This window comes from Melanaphis sacchari, unplaced genomic scaffold (genome assembly GCF_002803265.2).
Source record: "Melanaphis sacchari strain LSU unplaced genomic scaffold, SCAv2.0 Contig75_pilon_pilon, whole genome shotgun sequence".
NCBI lineage: Eukaryota > Metazoa > Arthropoda > Insecta > Hemiptera > Aphididae > Melanaphis > Melanaphis sacchari.
Window position 1 is genome coordinate 509,061 of NW_020271537.1, and position 24,038 is coordinate 533,098.

The 24,038-nt window shown below is 27.6% G+C and overlaps 1 protein-coding gene across 3 annotated transcripts in view; it reads right to left on the minus strand.

Annotated features, from left to right (window-relative positions):
- Positions 1–24,038, minus strand: part of LOC112601157 (semaphorin-2A) — a 207,036-nt gene that overhangs the window by 114,813 nt on the left and 68,185 nt on the right. For 2 of the 3 annotated variants that reach the window (XM_025348612.1, XM_025348611.1), the window contains exon 1: positions 5,853–6,473. The exons of the other annotated variant lie outside the window; for it this stretch is intronic. In XM_025348612.1, coding sequence (XP_025204397.1) covers positions 5,853–6,078 — 226 coding nt within the window. In that variant the 5' untranslated portion in view covers positions 6,079–6,473. Of the gene's footprint in view, positions 1–5,852; positions 6,474–24,038 lie in introns of those variants that run through there. 3 annotated transcript variants of the gene reach the window in all.

Below are 24,038 nucleotides of genomic sequence, written 5' to 3' on the forward strand. Positions count from 1 at the left end.
CAGCCATACGCGGAATACGCTCGATTATCATAAACGATAATAAACGTGCACGGATACACAATATTTCATCGTAATCATCAACAAATTTACTGTAATTATTCGTCATTTTACTCATTTACATTTTATCGAATTATAAATAAAGATTATTATGCAATTATTGGTCATCTACATGCTGTTACTAAAGTACGTACGATGATGATGATGATAATAATAATAATACGAATTTCGTACCAAAATAAATATACTATCACTAGACGTATGATAATTTCTTGGAAAATACAGATTACGTTTAATATTTTTGAAGGTATATACAGCTGAATAGTAATAAACTATTTCGTAATGTTTAAAATAGCCCTCAAGCAGTGTACTAATTAAATAACACGATATTCGTTATAAATTATTATGTTAAAGTTTGGCATATAAGTATTTAACGTAAATAGATTTTCAGTGAGTTACGTAGTATAGCTTAATATTAAGTAGGTTTATCAAAAATCAGTGATTTAAGATAATATATTAGAAGCTTGAATGTGATGGAAGTCAAAAATGGCTTAGGTACACATAAAATGTATTTCCCAGATTATTTTCTTAATTTATGCCAGTATTGGACTTATGAAAGATGTTGTACATTAAAGCTTGCCATATTTTGTATTCCGATGAGATAAAACAAAATTTGGATACACAATTTACATAACAGACAATGTGCCCACGTAATAACATATTTTTCCTCTGACATCAGTAGACAAACAACAATTAGTCGAAATCCAGCGTCTGGCATTTAATAACGACCGGTCTAAACCCACAGCATAGTCTTTATTTTGCCCTCGGGAATTACAAAAAAAAAAAATAATATGTATTATACCTATACATACAATTATTAAATACGTTTATATTTAAGAAAAAATTAAAATCTTCAGTTTATGGTAATAATTGAGTGATAAGGCTACAGGATCGACATATATTTTTTAGAATAACATTTTCATATTACATAAAAATACAAATGGAATGAATTATTAAAAAAAGAAAGAAAAAGTCTTGAAACAAATACATTGTAAAAAAAAAAAAATGTGTACTAAAATCGTTAGTCATCGTTCATCAAAAATGTTATTTCAATATCACTCAATAATATTATCACAAATATTCGAATGTTTAAAAATATATAAGAAATTATTTTATATATGCCCATAGGACAAAAAAATTGCTGACATAAATTACAAGTTTCCGTGTTAATATAAAAATGTAGTATTCATGTTCAACACATAGAACTGAATTAATGAATGCTCCTTGAAAATAACCGTAATTTAAAAATATATGCAATTTTTTTCACATGAGAAAACCTCTATAAGACCAATGAAATAAGAGCCGTACCAGGTTTATGTTTAATGCACTTATAAAAATTGAAAAAATCACATAACATTTAATCGTGTTCTCAGTAGAAATAATATAATATTATAAATGCGGACCTACAGCAAGTTGTAACATTCGAACGACCTTCTCTTTTTATAACAATATTATATAGCCGGCATCGCCTATAAAAATGTCTTCACATTCGGCGTACGTAAACAAATAACAGATAATATATTTATATATTTATATATATATATAGATACTTTTAAAATTGTTTATTATAATATTATATATTATAATGATGTATATACTTTGTCGGGCCGACAGCGATAATATCATACACGTGTGGGCGACCCCAAGCTCTGCGATATGGCATATTATATACATTGAATGTTCGTGGATAGACAGTAGTAAAATACGAGCATATTCATTAGATTAACGTGTATAATATGTGCGTTGGCTCCTTCACAGCACTAAGCCAATTACCATAAACACACACGAATCTGTCTCTGCTCGATGACAGTGTGTTCTTCGAAGACGGCTAATATGCATTTTCCGTGTTCGCAAATTAGAAAAGCGGATATGATACGATAAATGCTATGAGTATAAAATGTTAGTAAGTTTCAACGGTATAGCAAATAAAAACCATGTTTGAGTCAGCATTACGGCAACAGGCAAACGTGCGCGACTGGCATTCGAGTTATTTCTTCAAAACAAAATACCTATTAAATTATCTATACTTCTACTTATATAATATTATATTCCATTAGATTTGATGAACAATTAAATGATAATTCTAGCAGAATCCGTTTCAAAGTATTTCCGCCACGCCCGAGCAATTTATTAGAAAATACTTGTGGTTAAAAATAATATTAATAATAACAAAGATGATTATCAAAAATAATTCATCGTAGAACATTTCACGTTGACCACTGTTCACTAGATAATTATTTATTCCTCATTTTTTTCCCTTATATAGTTTATTAATTATTTCTCAATCTATTTTACAATTTTACAATTGGCTTAAGAACATTGAAATTTTTTTCGGTCTTCCTATAAATATTGCACATTCAAAGGGCACCTAAATAATATTAATTTTACTATTTTTAAATTATCAACTATAAAACTTAATAAAAAAAAAAAAAAACTTTGGGTTAGAAAACGAATAAAAATAAAATAGATGAATAGGATAATAATTTTAAAAAAAATTAATAAGTACAATAAGTATATTTGTACATGTATTTGTATGTTTATCATGCAATGAAGCATTATATTATAATGTCGGTTAGTAATACATGTTCTTTTTAAGTATTTTAAACACATTTTCACACCTAAACCCCTTTGATTTTTTTCTACATCCCGTCCCTAAGTTATATTTTTGAAATGGAACAATAGGAGTTCGACGAGTGCCTGGCACGCCCCTCGTTTATGTTCTATTCTTTTAAAAAGGGGAAATATTTTTCGCACTTCATCTTGCTGACAAGCGATTAACGAGTTACTAGCAAAACATGCATGTACAAGTGAAGAATTTTGGTTGTATTTGTATACAATAAAAAGTACTTTGGTACTTTGGTTTTTTTTTTTGTTTTACTACACATAGAATTCACGGCTCCTGGATGGTACCGCTGAAGAAGGGGAAAGACGATGGTGTAGTAAAAAAACGACCGAAAATAATCGACCGTCAGACGCGTTTTGGCGCAGTTACAAGAATAAAAAAAAAAGACAGCAAAACGAATAATAATATGTTCGATTAAAGGGAATGCTTTATCCAATTCGGCCGCAAAATATACAAATGTCTTTCTATACATAATGGATAAAAATCGTTTTAAACAATAATATAATTTAAAAGGAAAACAACGTTTAATGGTTATAAAAAGTTATTAAAAGTTCAAATTTAATTTTTATTAAAATATTAGCTATTATTTAAAACATATTAATGAAAAATAAAGATGATATAACATTATAAACCATAAATGCGTTGTAAGAATTAACAATAAAAATATTAAATTAAAATAATTTATTTTGGATTTTATTACAAAATTAATAATTGAGAATTACTATGATAATATCAAATATGCATTTTATAATGTACACCTGTATGTCTATATTGTACCTACTTAAATCGAAACCGCATTATTAAACGTTACTAATATTTTGTAAGTTCATCGAATAAATAATTTAACGTAACCAAATAACGTAGGTAATATACTAATATTAAAGTAATATGTTACCTATATCATAGGTGAATTATTAAAATATTAAAAAATCAACAAATTATGTCAACTTATAAGCTAAATGTTAATTTAACTATGTATTTTTATAAAAGAATAATGATTATTATAAATTAGCGCAATGTGTACAATATATTATTATTCATGTAGATAAACAATACTCAATAGCCATACTATGATAAATACAATTTAGTCCAGAAAATGATTATAAATTAAATACAAACACAGAAATCAGTATGTATTATTAATTATTAATCTATTGAATTGGTTCACCCACGTAAAATAATATAGTTTTTCCAATATTAATAACACGAGTAATTGTGTACTTTATTTATTTTACATTTATTAAATTAATTTAAACTATGTTCTAATAAATAAACTGTATTAATATTAAGATTTTTAAAACGATATTATATGAAATTTTAGATGAATTTACAAAAAAATAAAAATGGTATTTTATGTACATTAATTTGTTTTTATCTTTTCTATAACTGAACCGATATTTGTGAAATATAGTTGGGACTTTTTCATAACAATAAATCATACTGAAAATTTAAAACTTCAACCGAAATTTTTCTGAATAATAATTTTTAGCTAGAATTTGAGTTTCAACCTTGAAAACTGTTTTTAGTAAAAATAAATAAGAAAAGATATGTTAACTCGTGAACAAATTTCGATTAAATTAATTAATTTTTTTGTTTTTAATTATTCGATATCTTTTAGTTTTCATATAAAATATGCTGTTAAAAATGTTGCACGCTTTACACTAAAATACAAATTGTGTTAAAACTGTTAATAAAATTGTAACGATTTAATTTTAACTTTGTTTAAGATACTATAAAAATTAAAAAGAAAAACTATACCTACATGGAATTTAAATGCAATGTCTTTGTCTATGTAGAAGGAACAAGCGATGTACATCGTTATTTGTTGTGCCATGTGGTTTTGAAGTGAACCCACCCACTATATTAAGTCATTAAGAGATATTTCTCTACCTTCCGATACAAACATTTTTCTCCACAACATATATAATTTTAATCCGATTATGTCAAAGATTATTATAATACTTTTTTTAGGTGATTTTATAAATAATTGCTACTATCTTTTTATAAAAAACTAATACACACAAGTTATTACTTTCTTTTATTTTAAAGTTCAGTATTATTTATGAGAAGGTATCTCATGCTTATTGTATAAGAATAATGGTATTGTAATTTAATGATTTAGTTCATATTATTTTAGTATACCTATACCTCGGCCTATACACTATAAAAACAGGAAGGTATTTAATTTAGATGAAAATGAATTAACTAATTTTGAAAAGTTTGTATCGTTTATAAAAATTAAAAAATGACTTCCACTCAATTTATACGTGGGTATATAATATTAAATTAAAATTGTATTGTAAAACGTAAAATTAATTTTTTTTTTTTTTAATCAGTTGCGTTAAATGGTACTTTTTAATTAAACAATTTAATAACTCAAACAAACAGTAGGTACTTAGTTTACCGGCGCGTAACACGATATATTTACGAGCAATCTATCGTACGAAGGTTTATATAGTTATGGGACGTATGAGTACATTCGAGATAAACATAAATACGCATAATATTTATATCAGTTTAAATAAAGTATTTTACACGCACGCACAAATGCAACTCTGCAGATTTGACTATAAGTATAACTGTATTTCCTACATCGGTGCTGGGAAAAAATCAGAAAAAAAAATCGTACAATAAGATCATCGCGTTATAATATTCACACATTATAACACTTGGCCGTCGAAAAATTCAGATTCCACAAAGAAATCTTCACCACACGACGTTTATCGAGCACAATACACGTACTTCTACCCCGCCGCGTGAATACGACGTTATCGCAAAATATGCTGCGAATGCATCGACGAGGGGGGACAGAGAAAAAAAAGGCTCCTTGTGCTCCGCCGGATGGTGAACATTACCCCACAGAATCATTATCGAAGTCAACTGGACACGGCGATATCGCGAAGAGACATAACCGGTTTTTGTCCGAGATCGGAGCCACTGCACACAATGCCGTCCATATTATGCGTACCCTAAGTACGAGAGACCTGCTACAAAACATTCGCGGTCTCTACGACAAGTCTCAAGATGTCTGAATCGTTTTTCGATGCGGTTAGAGTGTAAACAACATGCGCTTAACCGTACCCGACCGTGTTTTCGCGATCATTTTATTTTTGTTTTTGCACCTGCGTGCAGCTAAACGGTATTATACAAATACGAAATAAATGCGACTCACTCTTGTGGTGTCTGACGTGCCGCGGACGGACGCAACAGGGCTGTTCGAAGTAAGCGGCGAAGAAATTGTCGACGACGGACTCGTGTTCGGCCGCCAACAGCGACGCGGCGGCAGAACCGCTCGCATCGTCGATGGCCCACGACGTCGCGGTCGGTCCGTGTTGGGCGAACAAAAGCGCAAATAGCAACAACCGGACGGCGGCGGTCGCCATCCATTTTTTGCGCATTTTCCCCGTCGGCAGGGTCTTTATTACTGTCGTCGGCTCACTCGTTATTCAAAAACACAAATTGATTTAATGAATTCGCGACGAAAAAACGACAACAACAACAATAATAGTCGGCAACAAAACGACGTAAACTCGAATCGCACGCACTGCGAGTTTTTTATCGTGCAAAAATCCTACATCGGAAAGTCAACTTTTATTTTTTTTTCGGCGTGTTCGCGCGCATTACAAATCGACGAAATTGTATAGCCTAGCTCACACCAGGCCGAACAAACGCCAAAAACGCACTGAACTCGAACCGCAAGACACATGCGTGACACGAACGAACGTAAGACGATCGGAATCGGCGGCAAGGACGGTAACGACGCCGCGCGGAAGACGATACAACACTACGACAGCGCAACCGGACGCCGAATGGTCGAGGGTCGGTCGCGGTCTCCGGGCCGTGGCGTCGGCACGAGGAACGTTCGGCTGCGATCGTTCGTCGTCGGCACCGGTCGGTCTGTCGCCGTTGTACTCGCTGCACCGCGAAGAGGGTGCCTAAGTATAATAATATTCTCTACTACCATGGTGTACAACCGCGGTAGTGGGTGAGAGTGTTATAATTTTTCTTCTTTTGGTACAACCCGGTTGTCGGTTTATAATATGTCCGGGTACGTTCAAGTAGTTCTATCCTGTATGGTGAGACATTTGAATATTTTACGCTGTTGACTAATATCTATATGGATTACAATATTAATACTGTAGTAATAACATTGATTATATTTTTATTACTTTTAACCAAGGTGAACGTAATTCGAGTTTCATTTGTTTTGACAACGTCACTTACTTACGTCATAGATTATTGTCTTGGACATTTTTCATCAAACAATAGGTAGTATAAATTCAATTAAAATCGTTCGTCACAAAGTTTTATTGGTTTTCATCTCACTAATAATATATTTTTCGTTTAAAGCTTTCAAGCTGATACGTTTTTATATTGATAGAAAATTTCGGTTGATTGCATAAAAAAAAGTTTTATAAATCAAAAGTTGTGTTATCTGACACAGATGTACCAACGATTCATACGACTTTGTGAAACATCTGGTTTCAGTAAGAACCCATAGAAAATAGAAACCCATTAGTGTCAATAATAGCAATTAAAATGTTTAAATTATATTTTCAATTACTAATAATATTTTTTAGAAATTGATTTAAACATTTTTTGAATGATTAAAATTATAAAATGTTTATGTTACACTGAATTATAGAAAGGTTTTTGTTATAAACACGTGAGTACATAAATAGATACTCTTAAGCCTGTACACTATCTGTTAGAACATTATTTTAATGGTTTATCTTTTACAGGAATGAGTTGTATATGAATAGACGACTGTTGTAGAGTAAAGTTAAAAATTTGAAAATTTAAAAAATTTGTCCAATGAATTTGTAAGTATAGATTGTTAATACATTCTACAATATTTAACAGTTCTTAAAATATTTTTTGAATAAACTCTAGTGGAATTTCTCTTGAAACTTTCTTAAGAGGACAAGTATTTTGACATTCTACATTATTCTTCCTTTAAATTCGAAAATATATTGTATATAATATAATAAAATTAATGTTGTCATGTAAATTGAAATTATGTTTTTTATAAAATACATCCATATGCTAATATGATTACCTACGGGTATTCATAATGATATTTGATATGTTTATATTTATCATCTAATAATTTTCGTAAGTAAATTATGATAAATAAATTAGTTTCAACGTACTTTTAATTGTTTATTTTCATTAATAATTATCCATAAACATTTAATATCATGCTATAAAGTTACAATTTTAAATTTTAATTATCAACTGTATCAAAACGTTTATATTTATTTTTATACTTTTAGAGTAATATTTAATCTGTAGGTAAAATAGTCTTAGATATTTTCTTGTAAATTTTGAAAGAACATTTAGGGTTGTTTTTGACATAGAATTTCCACTAGAATGCTTTTTAAAAATTAATATTCGTTTAAAAATTGAACAGTATATAATATTCTTTAAAATTGTTTCTCATGCATAAAAATAACTTATTATATTATAATATCAACATTTAGAACACATAGATCAAAAAATAAATACATCAATATTAAACATTGATTAAATGAACTTTATATTTTATCTATAATGTTGTTTCTCTTAATTTAGTACTATTTTACTATTGAAATAATAAGTAATACGGCAATCATATTTTGAAATACTAATGTTGTTTTAAATTTTTTGTTGGTGAAAGTGTTAATATTTGTCTAAAAAACAATTAAACTCAACGTAAGATATATATATATAAATTAATAATTATTATATTTGTACTTGTTACATGTATAATTGAATTAAATAAGTACTTAAAAAACATAATGTAGCTACGTCTTGACAACAAAATGTCCAATTTTTGTTAGCTTAGGTATTTATCTGATGTTAATTTTAATAAATATGATAAAATAAGACGTAGGTACAATATAGGTAATCAATATAAAAATCATAATTAATGATCTTTAAAATTGTTTAAAGTTGTAAGTTATATTCCAAACAAAAAAAAGAAGATGATGTTTATTTTTAGTTAAAATATTATTAAAGAGCAACAATTCACTATAAATTTGAGAAAATATAAGTAAATTGTACAGATAAAAAATAATTTAATTGTAGTTATAACTGAAGTAAAGCTAGAAAAATTAAATTAAAAATGTTTGTGCAAGATTATTCAAATTGAACATTTGAAAGAATTATTAAAATATAAGATTCGTATAATGACTAAATAATATTAACTTTAAAATTAAATTACAGAAATTATTTTTATTTTAACTTTTCTAAGATGTATTATTTTAGTAGTTTATATATATACAAACAATATGACGCGTGTAACTAACAATAAATAAACCTCATGAATTATCTTTAAAAAAATCAAAATCTGTATTTAATACAAATGACTTGTACTTTTTAAATAATAATACATTATTTCAATAAATATTAAATAACTATTACCATAGTAACTAATAAGATATAATACGATATCATAGTGACTGTATACTTTCTTTATTAGGGATATTATTTTTATGATATCCAACAGGTGCTTATGTGCGATGCTTAAGCTAGTGTCCGTTATTGAAGAGTATTAAACTTTTAAAAGTTGCACATTAACTAATATTTAATCGTAAATATATTGAGAGTGTTAAGTATATAAATAGATCTCTGGCATTTATTTATAGTTTTTAATAATAAACAGTATCCAGTCCGTCAGAACAACATTGTTAGTCATTTTAGTTTATCGACTATTGCTTGTCATTTTATAACTTGGACAGGGTTCTAATCATTTATCACAATCATTTTAAATGTATTATCCGCCTTATGGGCGCCCAATATGTTCGAGGGGACAGTTATTGTTGTTGCTATTTCATCCAGTAGTATATAGTTTATTACATTACATGGATTGCGCTTTGGAATGGATTTCGAAAATATATATTTTTATCGAATCTTATATTTAGGGTTATGGTTGGTAAATAATATTAGAGTTCGTTGTATATTGATACACTTAGAAAATATTTTTGCGAATTACATAATATTACATTCTCTAATTTGTAGTAATCATGCACCAGCACATGGTTTTTAAATCACCCATTAAATAACCGTAAACGTTCAATTATTATCTAGCAATATCACTGTAAACATATAGAAAGTTTTGTAGACGACTGCAGCAATATGTGATTGTGTATGTGAACAAAAAGTATTACGTATATATTCCAATAAATGCATCGTTATTAGAAATTGTGTCTGAACAATTATTCGGATTTTGTGCAATGTACCTATTTTTGTTCCACCGCTACAGCGATAATATATACAGTTTTATCTGTCGGGCGTACAAAACTTTTGGAATCGATGACCGAACTACACGATCATTTCCAGTCGCACTATTTTGTTCTTTAACATATGTATTCATGCAATTTGTCCGCCTGGTTTTCCTTCCGCGCGGTGTGGTGTGAACGCGCAATAAAGTCCCGCGGTGACTCGGAGCGCAAGTTGTAAACTTTACTATTTATCCAGTACGAACGCGACTATATTATTATAATATACGTCATATAATTTTGTATGATATGTGTGCCATATACACTTCCATTGGCCGACTCTCTTATCCTGTAACGGTAATAATTCAAATGTCCGTTTCGCACCTTGCAGCATTTGTGGCGGCGTTGGCGTGGTGCGTATAACCTCGTGATAATTATCGTCTGCCGCTTTTCCCTCCACTGGGAGACCGCAATACTCTCCAAGCGTGTGTGTGTGTGTGTGTGTGTGTGTGTGTGTGTGTGTGTGTGTGTGTGTGTCTGTGTGTGTGTGTGTCTGTGTGTGTGTGTATGTGTGTGTGCCACGAACATATGCACACAAATCCCCTCCCATATCCACCTCCTCATCATCACATCCTCGGACGGCTCTATAGACGACTCCCTCGGTTTTGGGCAGGTCGGCCCATTAATCTTGTGGAATTTCACGGCACGTCATTCGCAGTGTGTAATAATAATAATAATAATAATAATAATAATAATAATAGTAATAATAATATATCCGAGCCATGGCATTCCGATCGCGAACGCACATCTACATCCGAAACGTGTATCCGACTGGAGTCATTATTGGAGTTTTCGGGGTTTTTATTTTGACCGCACTCGACATACGTGTATGTGGCGGTAGAACTATTTAACGCGAGCTCGTTGAAAACGGAAAATAAAAATAAATATACATTTAAAAAATAAAAAAAAGACATAAATCCACTGCTGAGTGGTTTTTACGCCATCACACTCGGGGTACAGAAATTTACGATCTGGAACCATTGCACACATCTAGAAAGTGTGATAGATGGATGGTGGATACAATTTAGGAAAAAAAAAATTCTGACCGAAATAGGATATGGTGTTATAGTGTTACGCCACCGGTAGATTTGTCTCGGTTTTCGCAAATAGTCTTGGAAATGGACAGAAATACATTGAAAATATATACAATTACCTCAGATAATGATTTAGATAGAAGGGTGCTTTTATACAAAGATTTTCAATTAATCTGATTAAAACCGTGTTCAAACTTAATGTGCCGTTGTTAAAAATTGGCATATTGCACGGATTGTGTTATAAATCCTAACGCTGCTATAGAAGTTTAAAATATTGCTTTCATTCATCTAACGTAAGTAATAAGTATATTATATTAAATTTAAATTTAAAATTACAAAAGGTCTATTAAGAATAAGTGAATGCATATTTTGTATTATTAATTCAAATTAAATATATCAACAATCAACACTACATAATGATTTATATTATTTAGATATTATTATTACTAGTGTGCTGCGTGTATATACATAATATTAGAAAAAAAAAATTAAATTTTAATTGGTTGTGTACGATCGTATGTTTTGTAACTTGAATTATATGCAGGTAATTTATATTTGTGCCTTATTTTTTAAACTTAATAATTTTGATTTTAATTAAAAATACGATATAATATTAATTTCTATATAAAGGCGTATCTTTTATGATTTATAAGTCTTAAATTAAAAATATAACGTTAATAAAGTAAATAAACCATACGAGGATAATAATTATATATTGTTATACCGATAACTAATTATTTGTCATAAACATATATTATATTATACCAAAGAATACAATTTTAAAATTAAAATTTCACAGACTTGGCAACAGAAATTGTTTAAAATGAACATATTGGTAATACGGTTTAATGCTTATAGAATACGCGTCGGTGAACCAGAACAAGGGATTGTAAACAATTTCCGTCATACCAAACATTTCCGGACAAACTTTACAAAATGGGGTTGGGATTTAATTTTTAAATTTATCATCATATTTTTTTTTTCTTTCAATTAATATTACCATAAAAAAAATGTCTCAAGATATTATAGAGCTGAAAAATATAAAATACTCATTCAGTGGCTGAAGCTATATCATAAATCGAATAAAATTAAATTCTCTAGCTAATATTACTATTGTTATAATTTATGTTGGCCGTATGTATTACAGGGAAATAATTCATTATAATTTAAAAATACAGGGAGGTAGAGACCTTAAACATTTTTAAATCAATATAGATGTTTTCACCTCTTCCTTTTTGTTAAGTATTGGTCTGTTTCCAAAAAAAAAAAAAAAAAAAATGATAAAACTACCTAAATTGGATTCCTGTAAACGAGCCAAATTCAACACAAATCATAAAATCAAATAAATCGAATCGAAATACTACATATTCCATACATATTGACATTTACTGCGTTATTAAATATGTAACCTTGTCACTTATGTTGATTTCGTATTGGAATTATAAAGGTCCCATATGATGACAACTCAGTCTAAAATAATGAAATTTGATATTTCAAATATAACACTGACTATTTAAATTGGACCAAATAAAAATTGATTGACTATTTGACCTTTAAATTTCTATTGTTTCATATCATTTATGATATTTTTATTTTTATTTGATAGAAAATACGCAATAACTTATTGTTTAATAAATAACTGAAATAAATTACATGTTCTTCGTATGGTGTTATTTAATTTGTAGAGTTTACAAAAAATTAGCTCTGCCTTTTATAAAATAGATTTTTGGTTGAATAATGAATTCCTTTTACGTTTTTTGATTTCTTAATAACTCATATTATTTAATTAACAATTAAAATAATACTCGAAGTTTGTTTAGTTGTAAAATGTACCACGAGTAATACATATTTTATAATCATAAATATACATCACGTGCTAAATGTACATGTATTATACAACTACTGATTTATGATGTACATACCTATTTCAACAACCAAGCCTCTATTGTTGGACACTCGGTTTATTTATTACACAGTCATTCATCGACAGCATATATTGTGTTATAATAAAATATTTTCTATTTTTTTTTATTATTTCATCAGACAGCGAAATGTGTTATTTTATCCTAGTAAATAAATACTGAGTGATTTTTTTTTATCAAATAAAAATCGTTATTAAAAATCTATTAACATTTTTGAAAATATTTTTTTTACTTTATTCCTAGTTTAAATAAATCAACATTTTTTTTTTTTAAATATATTTTTATCGTTATGTTTTTTTAAGATTTTGATTTTTTGAAATGACAAAATTTATTTTTAGTTTCATAGTCTGAAGCAGAATATTTTTTGGAATATTTTGATTTATATAAATTGAAATTCGAACGAGTTGTCTATAAGTTATAATAGTATTTAAAGTTTTGATGAACGGAGTAGCAGTCCAACAATTTGTGTGTGGTTTCTCCGTACCATCACTCCGCTTACAAAACTTTAAACACTTATAGGTAACTCGTAAATAACTTGTCCAAATTTTGATTTTCATGTATCAAAATATTTCGAAAAATATTTTGCTTTGGAATATGAAATAAAAAATACATGTTTTTATTTAAAAAGTAAAAATTTTAAAATAATTTAATGATAAAAAATGTTTTATTTAGACTGAAAATTAAGTAAACAAAAATTATTTCTAAAACGTTGATTTTGAAATAATGAGTGTTATTTTATAAAAAATAAATTATCATGTATAAATGACCTACATTATTACCAATACGTATTTAAGATTCGTTCACATATAAATTTTGAAATAAACGTACATATAAATATATCCCTAAATAAACTGCAGCTAACTAAATTATGTGGTTTAAAATTCTGAGCGAATCGAATAAACTGCGTTGGTTATACAATGAGCCGCATGTTGTATTTTTCAATTTATACAGGTAGATAATATTATGCTGCCTATTGTTTATGTACATAGTTTTGGTAAAAGATGTACGTTTCTATGATTGGAAAATATTATCAAATGTTCACATTCACTAATTGAAAAATTATTTATTTTTTTTTTTTAATTTTCTGACTTAACTAGTTAAAGTATTTATAAATACAATCAGATTTTTCAGTAAATTTCAAAAATAATAATATTAAGTTAAAATCATATTTATTTACATTGATTTAATTTATCTAATAATAATTAATGTTTTTCATCAACTACTGACCTTAAATTATTATTATCAATAACTATTCAATTTTTCAATTCTTCAATTCTCATAATATAATATTTTTGTATTAGGACTATTAGGAGTATTGTTCATTTTTGTCCTCTTATTATTTCAATTATAGCATAAAATCCTGACCAAGTATGATTCTTGAATATTTTATTGTGTTTCACGTGTTGGCTTATATCAGGTCATCAGATAGAAATTTCAAAAGCATCGGCGAGAGAAACAAAGGATGACGAGTGAACCTTATATCGTCCAGACAACTTGAAGAGCCGTCTAAAGTGGTTCATAATGACGTCAGCTCAACCGCTTATTCTTGATTATGTATGTATGGGTGAATACATGAAAAACTTCATTCTCACATTTTATAGAGCTCGACCGTTGACCTACATTGATGAGGATATGGGTAACCAAAAGGCGACTCCCGCGTGTTGAATGGAATGATTTTCAGCCGGATATAAAACTGTTTGTACAATATAAACTGGAGCCATGTTTCTGCAGGGTGCTCAGACATATCGGTAATAAAATCTCGTTTTTCTATCCCATTCGACGTTCGAGTCTAAAATGGAATTTTAATCGAGAATGTTTACGTGTATATTTATTTATTTATACATAGGAAACGAATAATGTATATTTGAATTTATGTTTGATTTTTTTTGTTATGACTATTTTTTTCGCATAAAATATTGTTATGCCTTACCTACTATGTTGAACTACATAGATATGTATGATATAGATTTTTAAAGTGATTCTTTTTTTTTAAATTATTTAAAAATAACATCAAATATTAGTAAACAGTAAAAATGTTATCTGGTCTACTATTTTTAGATTCTATCAATATTGATTTAAAGTCAATTAAAAATTATTAAATACTTTTTTCATATCTGTTTAAAATCTGTCTATTTAAAATAAGTTTATTCTAAAATCCACATTTATGTTTTGAATCTATAAAAATATTTTAAAATTTGTTATCCGTATTCTCGTAGTAAACAAATCACTGTATTAAAAATAATTATGGATATTTATTAGGTGTGTTTTATATAATGACATTAATTTATTTTCTGTATAGATAAATTTATTCATACATCTTGCAAATTACACGATGGTGGTTAAACATTTGGGTATGGCGACAAGTGACCATGCATGCAATATGTATGAGTTTATCGTGTGTCTCCGTAGCCAGACTGTGTTAAATGGAGGGTAAAGACATTGGGGGCTATTATTATGTGTGTACATAGCTATTCACATGAAAAAAAAAATACACGATAGTTTAGAGTAAAGAGGTGACCCTCCTTCTAGAAAAACACCTCCCACCATATAGCCTAATACTGTTTTTTAAATTTTTCTACCAAACTTCCGATATCCGCTACGGGAGATTTCAATTTCAAATGCGTCCAAAATAGTCACTTGGATCTTTAATACCTTGCGTTAGTAATCCCGTGTCAAAGTTTGCCTTTCCTTCATTCATTTTTTTCTCACTTACAGAATATTCTATTTGTACTTTTGTATAGGTCTTATTGTATTCACATGTATGTGGATTATTTGGTAAAGAAATCCCTTGAAAATGAGAATTTCAGAAGTTTAAGTGATGGTCGGAAAAATACAGTCTGACAAAGCTTCGCTGCTTTTTGTTGGAAATAGTGTCCATGAATTGTGATATAAAAAATAACCACAAACTTTTATAGAAACAAAACAAAGTTTTACAAAGGTGTATTATACTTTTTTTCTTTCATTACTTTTTTATGATATTCCAAACGTGTACATTTCTAATTTTTTTACACGAAAGCTTTTTTTTTTTACAAATAATAATAGGTCACTTGTAAGGACTGCGTTAAAATAATATTTTTAGTGTACTTCTTTTTACGAGTAAAAATATATTGGTATCGTGGTTTAATTGGATTAATAAGCCTAACACTTTTGTTTCATTATGTTAATGTGTCGAGAGATTCAAACACGAATATAAAGACAATACTGTAATGCTTTTGTATGGATTAAACAAAACGTTATAAATAAGCCTTTATCTTTGTAGAATTTTTTACTATATTTTATTTGAAATTATATTTGACTTATAATTTAAAATAATTTGAATCAGTTAGTACAATAGTAATAAAACAATAAAATGTATCAATATATTATCAAAACAATAGTTAACGATTCTTAAATGATTAAAATAATTAAATAAATAATAAGAAATACATACATTTTAGAATAACAATGACACACAAGTTTAATTGGTATAATATTTAAATTTAAAAGTATATTGTTTATAATGATAGAAAGTATATTTTTTTAAACGAATTTAACAATAATTGTTTTTCTATATTAAAAACGTATCGAATAAATAAGTATTGAAAATATTAAAGATTACTTAAGTGTCATAAAATAAGATATTTAAACTTGAAATTTATTTTCTCCATTCACAACCCTGGCCAACTATCGTGAACAATAATTTTTTTAAAAATATGATTTATTATATAAAAATACATAGTAATATAATGGTCTGTTGTAAGTATGTTATATTTCTAATAATTGTTTTTTTGATTTTATAATCCATCATGTTTAAATTTATTACATATATATATTTTATGTCTAAGTATATTTATACAATTATACGTTCTAGAATATTTTTGAAGGCTGTACACAACCCTCATCCCCATACCAACAGTTACCCACTCACTGGTGACGCGTTATTAGTATCATCAAATCGCAGGGTTTACTGTCATTCTATTTGTGTAGTGAAAAAAAAAATAGTATAGGGGATTTGTTGGAAACCGGAACAAATATTGACCGTAATTTCGATTTCTTGAAACGACCTAATGCAATATTTGTTCGTAGTGTGGGAGGGGGGAAGTATTCGAAAATAATATACATGTCCAGATGACTTCAAGACGCGTATGTGGTTACCTTTGTCAGATACAATATGTTTACGGTCCAATGCGTTATGTTCAATCGAATCTTACTTTTAATGAAATGAATCATACGTTTTTAATAATATAATAACAAAATGCGACTGTACTCAATAATATCTTATATTGTGTAATTCACTTATAACATTTGTTTTAATGTTATTAAGCTACCTATATTTTTACTTTTATTTTTTGAAAATGTAATTCTTATCAAATTTAATAATAAAAAATGATATGGTTTCAGACATATATACTATCATAATATTGTTTTAAATCACTGTGGCTTATCAGATTTTCACTAACTAATAATGTGACAATAAGAACAATACAATTTAATACAAATCATTCAATAAATACTTTTTTTTAATAAGTCATGAACCACTTGTATATTACATTAATATTTTAAAAATAAACCACTAGATAATAAATACAACTACCTATTATTTATATAACAATATTATGTTTAAATTAAGTGCCTAAATATCAGTTTTTTTAGAGACCACTTAATGTTTCATCCTAATATAATACTATTAAGTGGTATGTATGATATAATTATGTTAAATTGTAGGCAAATGGGTACCGTTCTGTTGTACATTAAGTGTCGAGTGAGTTACTATTATGGATATGTTAAGTTTTAATATATCATCCTATACAAATAACGATTCTAAGTAAAGACAGTGCTGTGCTTTTTTGATAAGCTATTAAAGTTATTTATTTTACTTTTAGTATTACAGTAGGTCGATTTGATTAAAATGTACTTATAGGAATTTTTTACTTTTCTTCTTCCAGAGTATTAACTAAATACAATTTCAATCAGAAACCACTTCCATTTTTTAAGAATCGAAGCATTTTTACTGACCCAAAAATTATTAAATTTATAGATATTATACACAAAAAAAATAACACATCCTTGTAAAATCAATGAATTTATTGCTTCACTCAGAATCTAAGATTAAAAATATAAAATCTGCCCATAATAGTAAAAATAAAGTTATAAATATTTTCAAAATCTATTTTGTTGATAAATATTTTATTGGATTTTAATATTCAATAGTAACAGATTTACTTTCATGGATTATAATAATATTTTTCACGGTTTAGTCAATTACCTGGGTATCATTCATTCATATTTTTATAATGTACTTCACTCCATACAATGTTTAGCAATATATTATTAATTATATTACTGGAGACCTTTTTTCGCAACAGTAATTTTTATCGGTCCATTCTAGACGCTTTATCCATATGTTCACGTTTTCCGTTCAAAAGATCGTAATAAACTCGGTTAAGGTTTATGTCCGGTGTGTCTATTGTTACTTGGTATCGTAAATTCGTTCAATCGGCACAAGGAAAGCAAAAAGAAGGAGAAAAAAAAAAGAGCTTAACGAAATTTAATTTAGAGCTCTGCGCCCCTGTGCATTCAATACGGATACGTGGGCCATGTGTGGTTCAATTATTTCGGTTCGTTAAGACTGGCTTCGTTCTTTTCAAATCCTAAGCAGAGATTTCTTCCCCTACTCCTAATGAGTTTCCAGAGAAAAAGGAAAATCGAAGAAAAAGTACATTTTTTTCACTCATTGAGAAAAGTCTAGAGTTGTTAAACCTCAAACGATTACAATATAATTTCAAATGATGAAATTTCATTATAATATTGAATTGATATTATAATTATTAAGAAAGTAGTTTGATTAATTAATTACCAAGTATTATAATGAACGGACCAAGTTCTTATTAAAATCAATCATTCATACCTTCCACACAAACTCAATAAAATTTACAAAATGAAACTATAGAAAATACCATTAAACAGTTTTAAATAGTTAATATTTTATGTTTGAAAGTATTGAAACTTTAAATACACCAACGTGTTTACAGTAATTAACTTGACAATTTATTTAATATGTACAATAATTTTATATTTTTTTACTTGAGTAGTCACTTATCAAGAATATTTAGAAATAATATAAGGTAAAACTTTTGTGTTTAATCTAATCTTAATTTCTTACATGAAATTTTTACCACCAGAAAATTACATTTTAATTGTCGTTTTTAACATCGCAATGCGTTTAGATCTCTACTCTATCTGAATAAACGATAAGTTATTCTTTGTCTTATCGAAATAATTGGATTATAGTAAAACAAATATTCACTTGACTTTTGAAAAATGCGAATCGGTCTTTTGTTCTGCCCCAAAAATATCGTGCTCATCCGTGGGTCTCATTTGTTCTAATAAATAATCGTTGTAACTGGAATCACGTAGCAGTGTATAGGAAATCCGCAGGGCTCTAACGACTACTTCTTGGTGAGTTGGTGGTAAGGACGGCGAGGGAAGATGGCCGAGTTTATTGGATTTCGTAAACACGTGATAGAAAATTAGATTTGCTGCGACCGAAAAGCACTTTATCTCTGCACTCTTTATCATTCCTTGCTATAAGCTATCCTCACACTTTTTGAAATATAACAAAAATCTATCTAACCTTACACCCTCGGCAATAGTTGATCGAGAAAAAAAAAAAGAGGGATACACCTCGTTTTCGGTCACAATTATTATCCCTGGAAAGCGATATTTCTCCAGCAGCGACAGAATTCAATTGTAGAAAAAGTTTATTCCTTTTTTGCCTCCGCCGGAATACGTGACCACTATTCATTGTTGTGCGCGAGAAAACAAATTCTCGGGTCACGACTGTGTTTACCACGTGTGTTTCGCAAAAGTAGAAAAAAAAGCTTCCGGGCTGCGAAGCGGAACTAAATCAGCGTGTTTTATTTACTAATAAAAACATGTTTCAAAAAATAATAATAACCTTAATAAGCTATATAGAACTCAAATGTATTAAATTGCAAGGATGTAAAACATAAAGAATTGCTATGTTGAATTTAAAATCCCTTTATAAGTGATTGTATACTTTCATAACGTAAAATGTATTGTATGAATATATTATTTGAAAAATAAAAATGGTTGAACGTTTTTTCGTGTATCTATTTCTATAAAATAAAAAAAAAAACTTTTCGTAAGTATTAATTAAGTTTCTTTTATAGATTTCATGAATAAGTTATATAAATACATTATCATATATGAAATATGATGTGTTGAATAATACCATTTAATTCAGTTTTTTAATACATAACTTAATTACCTACTAATCCATGATATATTAAAATGTTTAATGAAAGTATTTTGATGAGAGTATGTTGCCATCATTTGGTTATTTTAAACATTTTTTTATTTTAAATAAAAAAAACTGGTATTCAAACATGTATTTTTACTTGGTAGAAAATGAGGATATACGTTAGTGGATTTTATAATATTTTTGATTACATATAAACATTGGTACATGTCAAAAACTACCATTGACAGGAAATTAAGTATTGGCTAGGATATAAATAAAAAAATTGATTTATAAAATACAAAGTTTATTAAAAAAATAACAAATTTATTAGATCATCTATTTATACTAACACAAAATGTATTTCATCATTTATTTTAATCTACACTCAATTTGTTTTAAATTGTATCATGATTATTGTATATATATAATTGAATCTAAATTATATTAGTCAAATAATAGGTACCTACCTATATTTAAGTTTATCCATATTATAATATCTTCAATGTGAATTCAATATATTTTTAAATTAAAATAACACTGAGTCATTATAATTTTTGTATATATGATTTATACAACTGATGTTGAATAATGGACTATTATGTTAAAATCCTAATTAAAAAAATCATAAATCTCTTTAAACACATTTTAATAATGTGTACTAAAAATAAATCGTACTTCTCTATACTAATATATATATCAATATATATATATATATATATAATATTTTCTGTAATAATTAATGTAAATAAATCAAAAATCAAGAAATGGTATTGATAAAATGATAATTTATTACAAATGTAATCCCTATGAGAAATATATAATTGCCTGTCACTTAGATTATTTTTTCACTGTTAACAGATTTACAAGTGTGAATAATTGAGTACTACAAATATGCAAATAATTAAATAACTAGTGCAAACTGGTATTTTTAAATTTGAAATTATTATACATTTTTTTTTTTTTTTTTTTTAATATATAGTCAAAGATAATTTGTTAATATTTCATATTTCGTGTACGCCCTGATAGAAACTTAATAATTTAGATACTTCATTATATATTTATATTAATTATAATTTTATAAATTAAGCTTAATTTATAAATTTCAGATTAATAAATGAAGGAGGTATTTAGTTTCAAAATCGTATATTCTTATATTAATACTTTGTTGATAAATTTTTTTTTAGAACGTTAATAAACAGTAAAGTTGCACATTTAACATTTATGATGACATAAAACAGATTTTTAAAATCCTTAATTATGTTTATACTTAGTACATAAAACTTATTTTTATAGAATGCTTGAATATTTTTAGTAAACTAATTTATATTGAGAATAGTTTTTTTTTCAAACGAAACAATACGCATAGATAATGAAACTTCACTAGCCAGCATCTACGTATCTAAGTTGCAAAACTAGTCTCGTTTGACCGTCATGAGAAATTCTATAAATTCATTTGTTTTTGAATCGGTTGAATTGGTGCTAAATTAGAAGAAAATAGAGAACTATTATAGTTTTATACTAGTAGCTAATAAAAAAAAGTGTTGATTTAGTTTCCTGAAGAAATATTATATTAACTAAAAATATTAATGATAATACCTGCTAAATCATTAACAACGTATCCAACTGGTGTCCATTTGGTCGTCGGTCCTATAGAAAATTTCTACAAACCAAAGAAAGCCCGATAATATTCCCGAATCGTTTTATTGGGTGTAAACACTGGAAATGATGTCTGATAAACGTTCGATAAATTACGTTTAATGGTGTGAAATTAGTGGAGCGGTCGGATTTCCGTACGGTCCATTTACCTTCTCATTTTTTCCTTTTCTCTTTTCACTCACTCTTTTGGCCAATTTTATATCATCAGAATCAACTACCCTCATACCCTATGCCAATTGTAGTATTTGTTAAGGATCTATATATAAGTCATTTGATTATTTGACAACAGATTATTACAGAACGATAATAAAAAAAAATAATTTTAAAAATAATATTGATTTTCAAAGTAATTTATGACTTTTAAATGGTTAAGATCATAGACGATACAAATAAAATATTTAAACACCAAATAAATTAACTATGATTTTGACAGTTAAGTTTAAATATAATTACGTGTCAACATAGTTTTAAATTCTACATATCTAAATATATTGGGTACACTGTATGGTTTTACAAATATGTCACACTAAGCAAAAGGCATACAAGTTATTAAATCATTATATTACTCGAGTATTAATATTTAAAATTATAACATTAGAATTTTGTAAAAAGATAAATGCAGCTGGTAAAATCTATAGATACAATTATTGGATCTGATTATTTGTTTTTTTGTTACGTTTGCCAATTAATAATTAAGATTATATAATTTATTGGATATCGACAAAAAAATGTTTCAAAATAAAATACGTAACTAAATCTTTATATTTATATAATATTTCAAATGAATGGTAGTGCTCTGAGGTAATAGTTATTGAACATAACACCGGTGCAAGATTACCGGAGAAGAAGTATATTAAGACTTTTGGTTTCTACCGGAAACGTAATTCTCAAAAGTTTTCCGCGTGCGTATCCGATTACAAAAGACCGCCGGGCACAATCGCCTTAATAATGCCAACGAAATTGGCACACCGATTGGCGCCAAGCTCGGAAACACTTCATTTATGAGTTTTCTCAGCGAACAAATTAAACAAATTGGGCCGATAAAGATATTGTGTTGGCAAAGATCTGTGAAAGAAATCTGATTTGATTATATAAAAAAGAAAATTAGTTACGCTTTAAAGAACGACAATTATGTTAAAAGTAAAGTTATTCGGAGTGAATAAGATCATATAAGTTTCTGACGCAGTTAGGGGCGGGCTGTGTGTGAAACGAAGTTAACTAATCCTTGTGTTGAAGTTCAAATTAAATTCACTATATAATGTATACGCTGCTATGGGTTTACTTAACATTTGAATTTCAATCTGTCGTAGATAAGAGTGGAGTTCTAAAAAGTTGTCTGAGATCTTCATCTCACGGTAGCAACTACTAGTCGTTGTTTTTTCAATTTTAATTCTGACGCTTTTTTTTCAATTCTGTTTATTTTATAATTTCCATTAAATATATATATATATATCTTTGAAGTGGATAGATTTTATAACAAACGAATGATGAAAACCTTAAAAATACAAAAAAATAAAAAATAAAGAATACCTCCTGTGTTTAAGCGAAGGGCGATCGAGCGTTAAGATAAAATCGTTTTCAACATTATAGTACCAACACACCGTTGTGTGGCTTTGATAATAACCCAATGAAGACCAAAGAAAAGGGTGCGATAAAATCGGTGTTTGATATTCAATTTTGTGAACCTTATACGTTATTTTATAAGTACAAAAAAATATTAGTTTTTATTGATTTTTAATGAATATTTTTTTAACTACCTATGAAATATATTTTAATAAAGTTACATATACAAAATTTAGATGATTTGCATAGTGTTTAAATAAAGTGTATTTTAAATGTCAACTATAAACAATAGTTTCATATTTATTCAGTTTTAAAATTTAAAAAAATACTTTTTTCTGATAAAAATTTGCTAATGTTTTTTTAATAACTTATAAGTTCTGATTAATTTTAAAAATTCAAAGTTGAAAGTGATTTAAAATTACAATATAATATGTAAATTATTTACTGGAAGTTTGATTTCAAAGTTTTACTTTAGAGAATAATCGTGTATAATTCAATTAAATAATCTATTTGAGGTAATTAAATACATAATTGGTACTAAACTTTAAGAATCAGTAATGTACTTGGACATATTCACTAAAATAATGTTTTTTTATATTTTTGATTCATTAATAATGACAAAATTCGAACAGTGACGTCTGATTTTAAATACAACATAATAATATAATTTAATTTATT